At 43.2% G+C, this 16,262-nt stretch overlaps 1 protein-coding gene across 1 annotated transcript in view; it reads right to left on the bottom strand.

Annotated features, from left to right (window-relative positions):
* The window catches only part of LOC142302376 (dynein axonemal heavy chain 3-like), a 2,626,214-nt gene that overhangs the window by 670,294 nt on the left and 1,939,658 nt on the right, over window positions 1-16,262 (bottom strand). The window contains exon 53 of the mRNA XM_075343433.1: window positions 8,053-8,215. Within this exon, the coding sequence (XP_075199548.1) occupies window positions 8,053-8,215 (163 nt within the window). The remainder of the gene's footprint in view (window positions 1-8,052; window positions 8,216-16,262) is intronic.

Raw genomic sequence — 16,262 nt, 5'->3', positions numbered from 1 at the left:
TTATGAGGCCTACAGGGATGTCTTTTCCAAAAGGGTCGCAGATACTCTTCCTCCCCACCGGCCATATGATTGCCGAATAGACCTGAAGCCAGGCTCCGAGCCCCCCAGGGGCAGAGTGTATCCACTCTCTGCTCCAGAGACGGAGGCTATGTCCAAATATATTCAGGACAGCCTGGCGAAGGGGTTCATTCGCAAGTCTATTTCACCGGCTGGTGCAGGGTTCTTTTTTGTGCAGAAGAAGGAAGGGGATCTGCGCCCCTGTATCGATTACAGGGGATTAAATGCAATCACAATCAAGAACAAATACCCTTTGCCCCTCATTACTGAGCTATTTGATCGATTCCGCGGGGCAAAGGTCTTCACAAAGCTGGATCTACGCGGGGCGTATAATCTAGTGCGAGTCCGAAAGGGCGATGAGTGGAAGACCGCCTTTAACACCAGGGACGGTCACTACGAGTATCTAGTAATGCCCTTCGGACTCTGCAATGCCCCCGCCGTATTTCAAGACTTTGTGAATGACATTTTCCGGGATTTGTATCTTTCTGTGGTTGCATACCTGGATGACATTCTTATCTTCTCCCCCGATCTTACCACCCATCGGAGGGATGTCATCCGAGTACTTAAGAGGCTCCGCACCCATTCGTTATATGCTAAGCTGGAAAAGTGCGTTTTTGAACAGGAATCCTTGCCGTTCCTGGGGTACATAGTGTCCAGTCAGGGGTTAGCAATGGATCCGGGGAAGTTGAAGACAGTGATGAACTGGCCTGAGCCCCGCTCGCTGAAGGCGATCCAGCGATTCTTGGGGTTTATCAATTATTATCGCCAGTTCATTCCCAACTTCTCGACGGTGGCAGCACCCATCATTGCCCTTACCCGCAAGGGCGCTAATCCCAAAGCATGGACACGGGAAACGGTAGAGGCATTTCACACTCTCAAAACTCACTTCTCCAGAGCTCCCATCCTTCATCGTCCAGACATCTCCAAACCCTTCCTACTGGAGGTAGACGCCTCTTCAGTCGGTGCAGGTGCAGTCCTGTACCAGAAAAACGAACGAGGAAGGAAACATCCATGTTTCTTTTTCTCCAAGACCTTTTCTCCGGCCGAGAGGAACTACTCCATAGGGGATAGGGAGTTACTGGCGATGAAACTAGCATTCCAGGAATGGCGGCATCTCCTGGAGGGTGCGAAGCATCCATTTGAGGTTTTTTCTGACCACAAAAACCTCACATACCTCCAGACAGCACAACGCCTGAACCCAAGGCAGGCCCGTTGGTCTTTATTCTTCTCCCGGTTCCGCTTTATTATCCGCCACCTGGCCGGTGAGAAGAACGTACGGGCCGATGCCTTGTCACGTTGTATGGTTGTGTTGGAGGAGGACGAGGAGGAGCCTCGTCTTATACTACCCCCGGACAGCTTGAGGATGGTCACTCCCACTTCTTTGAACCAGGTGCCACCTGGCAAAACCCTCGTTCCCCCTGAACTACGGAACGAGGTGCTCTCGTGGGCCCATGCCTCCAAGGTCGGGGGTCACTTCGGGGTCAAAAGGACCAGAGACCTGGTGACCAGGCATTATTGGTGGCCGAGACTACCCCAGGACATACAGGAATATGTGGGAGCCTGTATGTCGTGTGCTCGGAATAAGCCGTCCCGGCAGAGACCGGCAGGTCTTCTTCACCCACTGCCAGTGCCGGATCGTCCCTGGGAAGTGGTAGGGATGGACTTCCTGGGAGATCTGCCCAAGTCAGCAGGGCACAGGGTCGTATGGGTCATCACGGACCACTTCTCTAAAATGGTCCACTTGGTGCCTCTCCCACGACTCCCGACGTCACGTGCTCTCGCCACCTTGTTCATTCGGCATGTATTTAGGTTGCATGGCATGCCTGACAAGGTGGTGAGCGACCGGGGTCCCCAGTTCGCGTCTCGCTTCTGGAGAGAGCTCTGTAAGCTCCTGCAGATAGAGCTGAACATCTCCTCCGCATACCATCCCGAGACCAATGGACTAGTGGAGAGGACTAATCAGACCTTGGTAACTTACCTCCGCCATTTTATATCCGCGCACCACGACAACTGGGCTAACCTCCTTCCTTGGGCCGAATTTGCCATTAACAATTCGGTCCATGAATCCTCTGGCCAGACTCCGTTCCTACTCAATAACGGACAACATCCCAGAATCACGGTTCCGATGCCCATTACGTCACCCGATACTAGAGTGGAGGATTGGGCGACCAAGGCCCGGGAGATCTGGGATGACACTCAAGAGGCTCTTAAAAGGGCTAAAGACCGGATGGTGACAACGGCTGATGTTCGCCGCCGCCCTGCACCATCCTTCGCCCCTGGTGACCTAGTATGGCTGTCCTCTAAGAATGTTAACCTACGGGTACAGGCAGCCAAATTCGCCCCTAGGTATCTGGGTCCGTTTAAAGTACTACAGCAGGTAAACCCAGTGGCATATCGACTCCAGCTCCCTCCACGCTGGGCTATAGCCAACACCTTTCACGTGTCCCTCCTGAAACCCGTACGACTTAATAAATTCTCGGGGTCCCTGCCGGCTCAAACCGACTCCCCGTCCGACGACCCTGAGGTGGCAAAACTTGTGGAGACAAAAGTCATACAGGGCAAGAGGTACTACCTCGTGGAGTGGGCCGGCCGTGGTCCGGAGCATAGATCCTGGGAGTTGGAGGATCATATCCGCGCCCCGGGTTTGATAGCGGCCTTCGAGCACGGACAGGGGGGGGGCCTAGACGGGGGGGTAATGTTACATCTCGTGGCTCTCCTGAGGCAAGGACTGAGGCAGTCTCCCATTCCTTGCCTGCCGCAAGCGCTCCTGCTCAGCAGCGCCGAAGGTCTGCCAGACTGCGCAGTGTGCAGGAGATACCTTCTCAGAGAGGCAGCAGAAGGGTGACACCTAGTGGTTCTCCTGTTACAAGGAGTGAAGCGGTCTCCCATTCCTGGCCTGCCGCAGACTCTCCTGCTCAGCGGCCCCGAAGGTCTGCGAGGCTGCGCAATGTGCAGAGGTTTACTGCTCAGGGAAGCAGTGAGATTCCCGTTATCTCTGCACATTGTGAGACCGAGGATCCCGCCTCTATTTCCCAGAGGCAGGAGGGTGAGCATGTGCAATGCGTGGTGGGTCCTGATTCGCTCACTGACGTCACACGGCTTGATGACAAGGCTGGTGACGTGGTGAATCCTGACTGGCCAGGCTGGGACGTCGTGGACCCTGATTGGGTCAAGTCCATCATCTCCGCCTCGCGCCCGCCCTCGGGTGGAGCTGCACCTCCTTAAAAGCTCCCCCTGCCATCATGGCGGCGCGCGACCGTCCTTCTATGTTTGGATGTCTGGCAGTGTGCTGCCACGCCACTGCTCAGGCATTACTGTCTCTTGTGGGCTTGGCCCTTGCTGCTCCGGCAGTACCTCGTTTGCAGGCCGTGTTCCTGCCTTGCTGCTCCGGCAGTACCCCCGTCAACAGGCCGTGTTCCTGTCCCAGGTGAGCTCCTCAAGTCTCCATTGGACTCACCTGGTTATTGAAAGCACACGTGCGTGGGCACCTCTGTGCTACCCTCGTGCCATATTCTCGTGACTTCCACTGGCACACGTGCGTGGGCACCTCTGTGCTTCCCCGTGCAACAGGTACACCGAGCCATGAGATCTGTGCCATACAACCCTCACGGGTTAGGGCAGATCGGTGTACATAGATCGTCTGTGACATTCCAGACGATCGCTAGCAGCAACCCGCTCACTCTTCACCCACCATAGCGGCGGTCCCTTACACCGCACAGTGGACTTTGACCGGCGGAAGCAGTCCATTTCCCATCTTGGCACGCTTCCCCGGGTCCCCCTCGTAACACATACACCCATGGTCTCGTTCCACAAATGGCATACCGGAGTGGAGAGACTTGGCCACAAAGGGGACTTGCCCCTCAACTAGTGGAGAATTACAAGGTTCAGCTAGCAAACCGGAGGCTAAGGTTACTGCAAGTACCAAAGCCACATCCACACACAACCAGTGAAAAGGTGACCACATAAGGCCAAGGGAAAGAGCTTCACACCACCTGACAGGGTCCACGGACACCAGCTCGGGTGTGAGGGCGCAAAACAGGAGGGAGAAGCCAGCACAGGAAGATGACCAGGGAAGGAACACAGAAGGGTGTATCGAGTTGTGCCTCTGAACTATCCAGGATCGGCTGGGGCACACAGCAGGTCTCAGTGCTCCAAAGGCAGCATCTCAAACAGTGAATAAAGAACATATGACTGCATTCCTGTGTTGCCCACTTATTTCCTGCGCCTCTGGCCCTGCACCCCGCCATTACTCCTCAATACCATCTCCAGCCCTGGGGACTCATCTCTACCTGTGGAGAGCTATACTAACTCAGCTGCCTCACCATAGATTCCCAGGGGAAACTGAAAAGCAGCTGCAGCGTCTATCTTGTTGCATACCACAGGTGGCGTCATGAATAACTATCATCATCCCCTGTAAATAACCCCCATTTAATGACCACCACTGGGGTCATGGAACCGGGCCCTGCCGCCGTGACATCCCAGAAAGCAGAACCACGGCCCGGTAACAAGTAGCCTCTACAGCCCCGGTGGGCACGTCAGCCACATCCCCAGCACTGATCAGCTCTCCGTTATGAAACAAAGTACACAAAAATCAGTAGTGTGGACAGGGTTATACAGTGATCAAAAAGTGAGCTTTGCTAGAAGTGCAGCAGAGAATACTTTGACTTTGTCATAACTGCCACAATCAATAAATTAAGCATTATATTACTGGAATCAGGGTTTCAGCCCCTGCCTCAGGCTGTTGTCAGATTGCATAGCTGAAACCTGCTGACAGATTCCCTATAAACACAATGTATAAGTAAACTTCATCAACTTTTTAATGGATCATTTTTTAAGTGCGTAAATGGTAGACATTGATAATATTAATTGTCGATCAACCGCGTTAGAAAAGGCTACATCAGTTTTACTGCTGGTAACTTCCTTTGTGTGAATTGTCAGAGTAGAAATCGGATACCTAGATAGATAGGTAGATAGATAGATAGATAGATAGATAGATTGATATATTATACAGTGAAGGTAAAAAGTATGTGATCACTTGCTGATTTTGTAAGTTTGCCCAATTTTAACAGTGAGAGATAGATATCCAAAATAAATTCCAGAAAATCACATTGTATAAAGTATATAAAATAATTTGCATTTTGCAGAGAGAAATAAGTAGTTAATCCCCTACCAACCATTAAGAGTTCTGGCTGCTACAGACCACTTAAACGCTCCTAATCAACATGCTACCTTCATTAAAGACATCTGGCTTAAATTGTCACCTGTATAAAAGAGGCCTGTCCACAGGCTCAATTAATCAGTAAGACTCTAACCTCTACAAGATGGGCAAGACCAAAAAGCTTTCCAAGGATGTCAGAGACACGATCATAGACCTGCACAAGGCTGGAACTGGCTACAAAACCATAAGTAAGGTGCTGGGTGAGAAGGAGACAATTGTTGGTGCAACAGTAAGAAAATGGAAGAAATGCAAAATGAGTGTCAATCAACATCGATCTGGGGCTCCATGCTCAATCTCACCTCGTCGGGTATCTAGGATCATGAAGAAGGTCAGAAATCAGCCTAAAACGTCAAGGGGAACTTGTTAATGATCTCAAGGCAGCTGGGGCCAATGTTACTAAGAAAACCATTGGTAACATTACGCCGCAATGGATTAAAATCTGAAGTTTGCAAATGAACACCTGATTCTGAGAGTGATTGGGAGAAGGTGCTGTGGTCAGATGAGACAAAAATTGAGCTCTTTGGCCTTAACTCAACTCACCATGTTTGGAGGAAGAGAAATGCTGCCTAAGACCCAAAGAACACCATCCCCACTGTCAAGCATGGATGTGGGAACATTATGTTTTGGGGTGTTTCAGGGCACAGGACTACTACACTGCATCAATGGGACAATGACTGGAGCCATATACCGCAAAATCCTGAATGACAACCTCCTTCCCTACACCAGGACATTAAAAATAGGTCGTGACTGGGTCTTCCAGCATGACAATGACCCAAAACATAAAGCCAAGGCAACAAAAGAGTGGCTCAAAAAACAGCACTTTAAGGTAATGGAGAGGCCTAGCCAGTCTCCAGATCTTAATCCCATAGAAAACTTATGGAAGGGGCTGAAGCTCCAAGTTGCCAAGCGACAGCCTCAAAATCTTAATGTTTTAGAGATGATCTGCAAAGAGGAGTGGTCCAAAATTCCTCCTGACATGTGCACAAACCTCATTATCAACTACCAAAAAACATCTGACTGCTGTGCTTGCCAACAAGGGTTTTGCCACCAAGTATTAAGTCATGCAAATAAATTACATTGTATAAATTTATATAATTTATACAATGTAATTTTCCGGATTTAGTTTTGGAAATTATTTGTCTCACTGTTAAAATTAACCTACCCTTAAAATTATAGACTGTTCATGTCTTTGTCAGTTGGCAACTTACAAAATCAGCAAGGGATCAAATACTTATTTCCTTCACTATAAGTAGTAAGATAGGAAGATAGATAGAGAGATATATAGATAGATAGATAGATAGAGGGATAGATAGATAGATAGATAGATAGATAGATAGATAGATACATAGTTAGATAGATAGATAGATAGATAGATAAAAAAAGATAATGGATGAGAGATAGATAGAGGGATAGATAATAGATGATATATAATAGATAGAGAGATGAGAGATAGATTGGTTATAGGCAGATATATAGTTAGATAGTAGATAGATGAAAAATAGATAGATACATTGATTATAGGCATATATATAGATAGATTGATAATAGATAGATAATAGAACGATATAGATAGATGATAGATTACAGATAGATAGATTATAGATATAGATAGATAGCTAATATATAGATATAGATAGATGATAGATAGATAATTATAGATAGAAAGAAAGAAATATTATATATAATAGATAGATACATACATATGAATTAGTTAAATCTATGCCAGAAATGGCAGAATTAAAAATAGATGATTGTGCGATAGTGATGAAAATGTCCCCCAAGTGCAAATTGACATTGACACATATCAAAATTCAATGATAATTGAAATACCTTGTCAAAAAAAGCAAGGCTATTTGTACTGGATATGATTGTTTTCAGCCATGCTGATGGACAGGTGGCCAATTCCCCTTGACAGGAAAATCCCAGTCAATTTCGGAGACCATTTCTCCACGAGGTGTAGTGCAATTCTTTAAACATTAATGACTTGATGAATTTGCATGTTACTATTCATGACTTGAGCTTATTCTCCTGTTCTTATTGAGCAGCATTTACATGAGTAATACAGTCTGCCAATGTTACAAATAGAGACATTCTTTCTCTCGATTCTGTCCTTAGATAACATGTTATCAGATACCACAGATCATAAATGCTAAAAATACACTGACAGCAAAGTATGGCAGTCATTTCTTCCATTAAGGTGTATGCACACTTGGTGATGCACCCACACAAGTGAAGATGCAGTACAAAAGTGACAGGTATATTAAAAGAAAAAAATGGGTACGGCATGTGTAAATTGGGGTATTATACACCTGTGTTTACTTTGGGAATATACTTAGTTTTTACTTGATTAATAAACTCTTTACTTCAATTGGTATTTGGGAACTTTGGCATCTCTATACACTGTGTTAACTGATGTGGTCTGAAAACTTTAATTTTGCATGGTATCCAAAAATGGAAAGCAGTGACTGTGAGTCATGCTGCTCGCACAACAAGCAACGTCGTCACAGAAGTTTATTCTCCATCTACATTGGAGGAAGTTAACATTGCTCCTGTGATTTCAGTGTCAGTCTGGCTGCTCTGTTTACTAATGAGAGTACATTATAATCTAATTAAAAAGTGGAGAAATTTGGCCCATCTGCTTAAACTTTTTTTTTAGAACCCTAGGCTACTGTTAATTTCAACCCATGTTCATAACAGGCTTTTTAGAAGCTTATTTCTGGAGGAGAAACAGTGGGAAGTGTATTACCTTGAACAGCTGCAAATATATCTTTACTCACTTGTGAAGATGCAAAATCCAGTTTTTCCAGTCCAACAAGATATCTATTCTTGCTGGTTAACAACTCAAGTCTTTTCCGTTCTAATAGATTCTTAAAGGTCTTGATTAATTCTAGGTACGACGTTGAGGTGACATATATCTGTCTCTGCAGCATCTGGAAAACCCTGTCGGCAATTAAAAATAGAAAGACATAAGACAGCCTCCGACTGATAAAGTACAGAATAACATATTTTGTTCTTTTCACTTTATTTGCCGCTTTGAGACATAAACACACATTTGTCCTCATCAATTCCCCAAAATGAGTTTTCGGCTTTCATAGAAAAGCAAAGCTATATAAGCATTTTCACGTTAAAAAAAAGCTAAAAAACTAATTTCCACTCGAACAGCTCCAAGGTCGGGTCAGTAAAAGAAGGCAGTTGTTCGAGCTCATGAATATTGTATGAGAGCCAATAACATTTTTTTTTTCTTTTTTTTAGGGGTATGTTAGTTCTAAAAGCATAGCGTGTATAATGGCTATTCAGCTCAGCATTTCTGCTGGCTACAAAAATGTCATTATTTGTTTAATAGAAAGATTTATTCTAAGACACAATAGAAAAAAAATGAAGAAAAATCTATTAACATGCAAAATATCCCAAAGAAAGGAATGTATATGTGTATTTTGCAGAGTTTCATCTTACTATAATATGATGGAAGGGCTGGTTATTCAGTAGAAAACTTTCCAGATCTGCATTGTATCTGGCTTTTTAGCAATGGGCAAAAAACCTGACATAAAAGAGGAATTCTAAATCCTGTCATGGTGCCAGCAGAGCCCATGTTATAACAATCACAAAATGTCAGAGACCATTATTACTCATTGTTTCACATATACATTTTATTGTAAAATGCAAATTATTTTATTTATCCCTTTTTATGTAAAGGGGTTGGCTACCACACAGACAACTGCTTCTCAATCTGTGTGTTTCCCCTTTATAAAATAATTACACTTCTACTCACCTCCAGTGATGACAACTTTTCAACGTCATTTTTTCAGTGTCATCACTGTCTCTCCTGGGATCATGTAACTGTGGGAAATCACGCGATCCCGGCGGCCATTCAGTAGGCTAGTCCTTCGGAAGTGAGCCTTGGCATTCAAATTGCTGAATGTGCTCTATTCACTTTGTAAGGATTTCAAAATAAAAAAAAATCACAGATTTTGTTGAGCAATCTGAGTGCCAAGTCTCTATTTCATACCATACCAAGGGATTGGATCCTACCTGGGCTCCATAAACAGATGAATTGAAAGAGCATCCGTGCTCACTTCTGATGGATGTAGGCGATTTGTCTGAAGGCGGGGAGAATAAATGGCCACTGATTGGCTGCCAAGATTGCATGGCATCACTTTGGTATGCGATCCCTGGAGAAACTGTGTGAAACTGCTGGAATGGTGCTGACACCAGAGGTGCGTAGAAGTGTTATTATTTTAATTATAGGATATATACAGGTTGAGAAGGGGTTGGCCCAGTGTTGGCCAAGTAAACATATTTTCCAAGGTTAAAGTTAAAAATTACAGATGTCATACTTGGATCTTACAAAGCACAAATCCTTTGGTTCCCTATAAGGCACTATTTCAATCACTTTAGAGATAACCTGCTGTATTATCATGTGTACAATATGCCCAATCTTTATCTGCAGTACTGATGTTAAATGGGTTGTCCACTATTCGGACAATCTCTTGACATTAATACGTCACATGAGCCCTGCAGACAGTCAGCAGCCTCTAATCATTAATTTCGCTGTCACTTCCTCTGGATGTAACTGGCATCTGGTGAAAGTCAGAGAGCAGCAGCAGACCATGAATATACAGTGCCTTGCGTATTCGGCTCCTTGAATTTTTGAACCATTTCCCACATTTCAGGCTTCAAACATAAAGATAAAATTTTAATGTTATGGTGAAGAATCAACAACAGGTGGGACACAATTCTGAAGGTGAACGATATTTATTGCTTATTTTAAACGTTTTAAAAAAATAATAAACTGAAAATTGGTGCGTGCCATAATATTAGTCCCCTTTACTTTCAGTGCAGCAAACTCACTCCAGAAGTTCATTGATGATCTCTGAATGATCCAATGTTGTCCTAAATGACTGATGATGATAAATATAAGCCACCTGTGTGTAATCAAGTCTCCGTATAAATGCACCTGCTCTGTGATAGTCTCAGTGTTCTGTTTAAAGCACAGATACCACCATGAAGACCAATGAACACAACAGGCAGGTTTGTGATACTGTTGTAAAGAAGCTTGAAGCTGGATTTGGTTACAAAAAGATTTCCAAAACTTTAAACATCCCAAGGAGCACTGTGCAAGTGATCATATTGAAATGGAAGGGGTACCATACCACGGCAAATCTACCAAGACCCGGCCGTCCATACGAACTTTCATCTCAAACAAGGAGAAGACTGATCAGAGATGCAGCCAAGAGGCCCATGATCACTCTGGATCAACTGCAGAGATTTACAGCTGAGTTGGGCGAGTTTGTCCATAGGACAATAATCAGTCGTACACTGCACAAATTTGATCTTTATGGAAGAGTGGCAAGGAGAAAGCCATTTCTCAAAGATATCCATAAAAAGTGTTGTTTAAAATTTGCCAAAAACTACCTGGGAGACACGCCACACATGTGGAAGAAGGTGCTCTGGTCAGATGAAACCAAAATTGAACTATTTGGGCACAGTGCCAAACGATATGTTTGGCGTAAAAGCAACACAGCTCATCACCCTGAACACACCATCCCCACTGTCAAACATAGTGGTGGCAGCATCATGTTTTGGGCCTGCTTTTCTTCAGCAGGGACAGGGAAGATGGTTAAAATTGATGGGAAGATGGATGGAGCCAAATACAGGACCATTCTTGAAGAAAGCCTGTTGGAGTCTGCAAAAGTCCTGAGACTGGGATGGAGACAATGATCCCAAACATAATGAAAAATCTACAATGGAATGGTTCACAAAAAAATGTATCCAGGTGTTAGAATGGCCAAGTCAAAGTCCAGACTTGAATCCAATCTAGAATTTGTGGAAAGAGCTGAAAACTGCTGTTCACAAACACTCTCCATCCAACCTCACTCAGCTCCAGCTATTTTCAAAGGAAGAATGGGCAATTTCAGTCTCTCGATGTGCAAAACTGATAGAGGCATACTTGCAGCTGTAATTGCACCAAAAAGTGGCGCTTAAGTATTAACTTAAAGGGGACAAATAATATTGCACACCCCAATTTTCAGTTATTTTTTATAAAAGTGTATAATAAGCAATACATTTCGTTGAACTTCACAATTGTGTCCCACTTGTTGTTGATTCTTCACCATAACATTACATTTTTTATCTTTATGTTTGAAGCCTGAAATGTGAGATAAGGTTGAAAAATCCTGGGGAGCCAAATACATTCACAAGGCATTGTAGGAATAATAATTAACATTTTTGCACTATGCATTATAATTCCTTCATTCATTGTCTACAGCACCCTGTTATACACCAATTTCTCTGTTCGTTTCTGTCTATCTCTTTGCATTTTTGCAATCGAGAAGGTGTATGGTGCAGCAGCAGACCAGGAAGGATCTATCCACCTCCCTCACAGGAGGGGATGGATTGCAAATACATCAGCTTCCTTGCCCAGCAAGTCTCCTGACCACATCCAATGTTACTCACCCGACTACAGCAGCTTGAGACGGAACTGACAAACACCTTTCCTGTCACACAAGGAGACAGTGTGCTACGCCAACAGCTGCAGATCTCTTTGTGCCAGTGTCTGAATCCAGTCGATCACTGTAGTTGTGCAGGGGTGCACAACCATCGGGGTGATGATTAGTACCTTGCATTTAATTTATGTTCACTACTTTTAGCAGGTTCAAACAGGAGTGCACCCTGTTTTTTTTATTTTAGTCACACAGACATTTCATGGAAGGTAGACATGTGTCACTGAGTTGGTTATCCTCTGTGATATAAGCAATGAAGCTAGCTCTTAGCTTCAGTACGTGTAGTACTGATTGGGTTAATAAGGCAGATAAAGGCCAGGTTTCCAAGCTATCATATAGATGGGTTGGACTGGCTGCTCACATATTACCACCCCAGAGCGTGGTGTAATGCACATCAAGTCTAGTTGGATTCATTAGCTGCCTGTGTCTGAAGGTGTGCAGATCTTCAGTGTGTTTTGCTTGCTATGGAATGAGAGCTGAAAATTTAACATGATAGGCAAAACCACACTATTGTAAGGACTATTTGCTTTGATTTTTTTTTTTCACCTTTTGCTGGAAAAGGCTGTTTTTGGTTTGGTGAACCTGAATGGCTGATGATGACGTCTAAAAACGCTCCCGGTGCCTACCTCAAAACACAACTGAGTGAGCTGTATCTCTACAAACATATTATAATTAATTGGAGTATTTGCTTGCACAAATCCTGCTGTATGTTCTGAATCACTTATCTTTTTATAAACATTTTTTTTCATTTAAGTCAATTAATCCCCTTTAGTATTAAATAAAAGATTTTATTTTTCTTTTTACCTCATTTGAAATTCAAAATAAACTCCATTATCCAAAACCGGCATATGCATGAATATTTTAGTGAGTTATGTTATAAAAATAAAATATTTGATCAATTATCCACTTATTAGACTCATGCCTCCACTATGCAACAACAAAATTACCAAGTCCATTAAATTCACATAGGCGATCATAAGATGCTTTGCTATGGTATGATTATCACTAATAGAGCTTGAGTTCACAAAAATCATTCTGAATGCCAACAAAGCTAGAGGATGTATAAGATATAAGAAATATACCAACAAGCCAACAACAGGTTATGAAGTTATAAATTGTGTATCACATATCTGCCTATATAATCCTGAAAGGGAAACTGTCACCAAATTTGGGGCCTATAAGCTGCGTCCACCACCAGTGTGCTCTTATATACAGCATTCTAACATGATGTACAGTGCCTACAAGTAGTATTCAACCCCCTGCAGATTTAGCAGGTTTGATAAGATGCAAATAAGTTAGAGCCTGCAAACTTCAAACAAGAGCAGGATTTATTAACAGATGCATAAATCTTACAAACCAACAAGTTATGTTGCTCAGTTAAATTTTAATAAATTTTCAACATAAAAGTGTGGGTCAATTATTATTCAACCCCTAGGTTTGATATTTTGTGGAATAACCCTTGTTTGCAATTACAGCTAATAATCGTCTTTTATAAGACCTGATCAGGCCGGCACAGGTCTCTGGAGTTATCTTGGCCCACTCCTCCATGCAGATCTTCTCCAAGTTATCTAGGATCTTTGGGTGTCTCATGTGGACTTTAATCTTGAGCTCCTTCCACAAGTTTTCAATTGGGTTAAGGTCAGGAGACTGACTAGGCCACTGCAACACCTTGATTTTTTCCCTCTTGAACCAGGCCTTGGTTTTCTTGGCTGTGTGCTTTGGGTCGTTGTCTTGTTGGAAGATGAAATGACGACCCATCTTAAGATCCTTGATGGAGGAGCGGAGGTTCTTGGCCAAAATCTCCAGGTAGGCCGTGCTATCCATCTTCCCATGGATGCGGACCAGATGGCCAGGCCCCTTGGCTGAGAAACAGCCCCACAGCATGATGCTGCCACCACCATGCTTGACTGTAGGGATGGTATGCTTGAGGTCGTATGCAGTGCCATCCAGTCTCCAAACGGCACGTGTGTGGTTGGCACCAAAGATCTCGATCTTGGTCTCATCAGACCAGAGAACCTTGAACCAGTCTGTCTCAGAGTCCTCCAAGTGATCATGAGCAAACTGTAGACGAGCCTTGACATGATGCTTTGAAAGTAAAGGTACCTTACGGGCTCGTCTGGAACGGAGACCATTGCGGTGGAGTACGTTACTTATGGTATTGACTGAAACCAATGTCCCCACTGCCATGAGATCTTCCCGGAGCTCCTTCCTTGTTGTCCTTGGGTTAGCCTTAACTCTTCGGACAATCCTGGCATCGGCACGGGTGGAAACTTTCAAAGGCTGTCCAGGCCGTGGAAGGCTAACAGTAGTTCCATAAGCCTTCCACTTCCGGATGATGCTCCCAACAGTGGAGACAGGTAGGCCCAACTCCTTGGAAAGGGTTTTGTACCCCTTGCCAGCCTTGTGACCCTCCATGATCTTGTCTCTGATGGCCTTGGAATGCTCCTTTGTCTTTCCCATGTTGACCAAGTATGAGTGCTGTTCACAAGTTTGGGGAGTGTCTTAATTAGTCAGAAAAGGCTGGAAAAAGAGATATTTAATCCAAACATGTGAAGCTCATTGTTCTTTGTGCCTGAAATACTTCTTAATACTTTAGGGGAACCAAACAGAATTCTTGTGGTTTGAGGGGTTGAATAATAAATGACCCTCTGAATAAACTTTTCACAATTTAAAAAAAAAATAAAAAAAGAAATAACATTCTTTTTTGCTGCAGTGCATTTCACACTTCCAGGCTGATCTACAGTCCAAATATCACAATGCCAAGTTAATTCCGAATGTGTAAACCAACTAAATCTGCAGGGGGTTGAATACTATTTGTAGGCACTGTACATAAGAACCCAGGCCGCTGTGTAGAACATAAAAATAACTTTACAATACTTACCTAAACGGTCGCTGCGGTGGAGTTGGGTCATATAGGCGTCTCCGGTCTCCGGTGCTGGTGCCTCCTCTGTCGGCCATCTTTGTCATCCTTCTTCTGAAGCCGGGGTGCATGACGCATCCTACGTCATCCACACTTGCCAGTATTGAGGTCCTGCACAGGCGCACTTTGATCTGCCCTGAGCAGGGCAGATCATAGTATTGTAATGCGCCTGTGCGGGACCGGCGAGTGTGTATGACGTAGGGCGTGTCATACACAAAGGCATCAGAATGAGAACGAAGATCGCCGAAAGTGGAGGCGCTGGAACCAGAGAATGGAGACGCCAATATTACCAAACTCCACCGCAGCGAGCGGTTTAGGTAAGTACTATAAAGTGATTTTTATGTTCTACACAGTGGTCTGGGCTCTTATATACAGTATGTTAGAATGCTATATATAAGAGCCCACTGGTGGTGGCCACAGCTTATAGGCCCCAAATCTGCTGACAGCTTCCCTTTAATGATATTACATTGAATTTATGCAGGGCTCTTTACAGATAGAGCAGTCAGACTCTGGCATGCCCTACCACAAGAGGTAGTAATCGCATATATCAGCATTTAAAAAGGAGCTGGATGGTTTTATCACAACAAATGACATTGTGGGTTATACATAATTTAGTGAAATATAAGTGATAATTGGAAGAGAAAGGTTGACTTGATGAACCACGTCCTTTTTAAATCTATGTAACTTTTAATATGATCTTTATAAAACATAAAAACTGTAGGTTTGTCTAAATAACATGTTTAGATTTGTATATAAGATTGTCTAAAGGGAAATAAATCTTTCCTGTAAAGAATTAATTGAAGAGGCTGATTTTTTTCCACTTATTATGGTTTTGGCCTAAGTTTTTGAAAATTGGCCAAAGGTATTTGTTAAACAACAGGACCACTATCAAGTAGAAATATCATGGTGCTCGATAATTTATATACTAAAATCTACATTTTTAACAGTGGAGGTAAGCAGGAGAAAAAAATATATAGCCAAATTGGTAATTCTAAAACCCTAGGTGTTAAGTAAAATGTACTGTATAATTTCTGATATTGTTTGTGTATGTAAAGTATCCTGTGAATATGCTCTCTAGAATATAATAATAATATTGGAGGGTCATATACCGGTACTTGATTTTTTTGTTTTTATTTACACTGTGGTGTTTTCTCCCCTTATCTGATCTAATAAAACTGTGTTTTGCATTATAAAGGACTTTTATCGTATTTTGCTTATTTTTTTCTCTAGAAAATGTAGATATTATAAAAATTAAGATTTTTATTAATAATAAATTTCTAACCTGACATCTTATTCTTGGGACTAATGAAATGGTCCAGGAGAAATATATTCAAATACATTGTAGGTATAGAGGGGTTCTGGGTACCCACCTTTTCATTGATTCAAGAAAACATAGTTCTTACATGAGGCTTTTTTTTATCATATTTATCAGGTTTTTTATCATATTTATCAGGTTTTTTATGTGTTTTGAGTGCAGATTTGTCACACAACTTGAAGGGAATACTAATGCCAGCAAAGTCAATGAGAATCCTAAAGTATCATACACACATTATTCATTTATGACTTG

The sequence above is a fragment of the Anomaloglossus baeobatrachus genome, chromosome 4, assembly GCF_048569485.1.
Source record: "Anomaloglossus baeobatrachus isolate aAnoBae1 chromosome 4, aAnoBae1.hap1, whole genome shotgun sequence".
Taxonomy (NCBI): Eukaryota; Metazoa; Chordata; class Amphibia; order Anura; family Aromobatidae; genus Anomaloglossus; species Anomaloglossus baeobatrachus.
The sequence above is the reverse complement of the archived record's forward strand: the minus strand, read 5'-3'. Positions and strand labels throughout refer to the sequence as shown.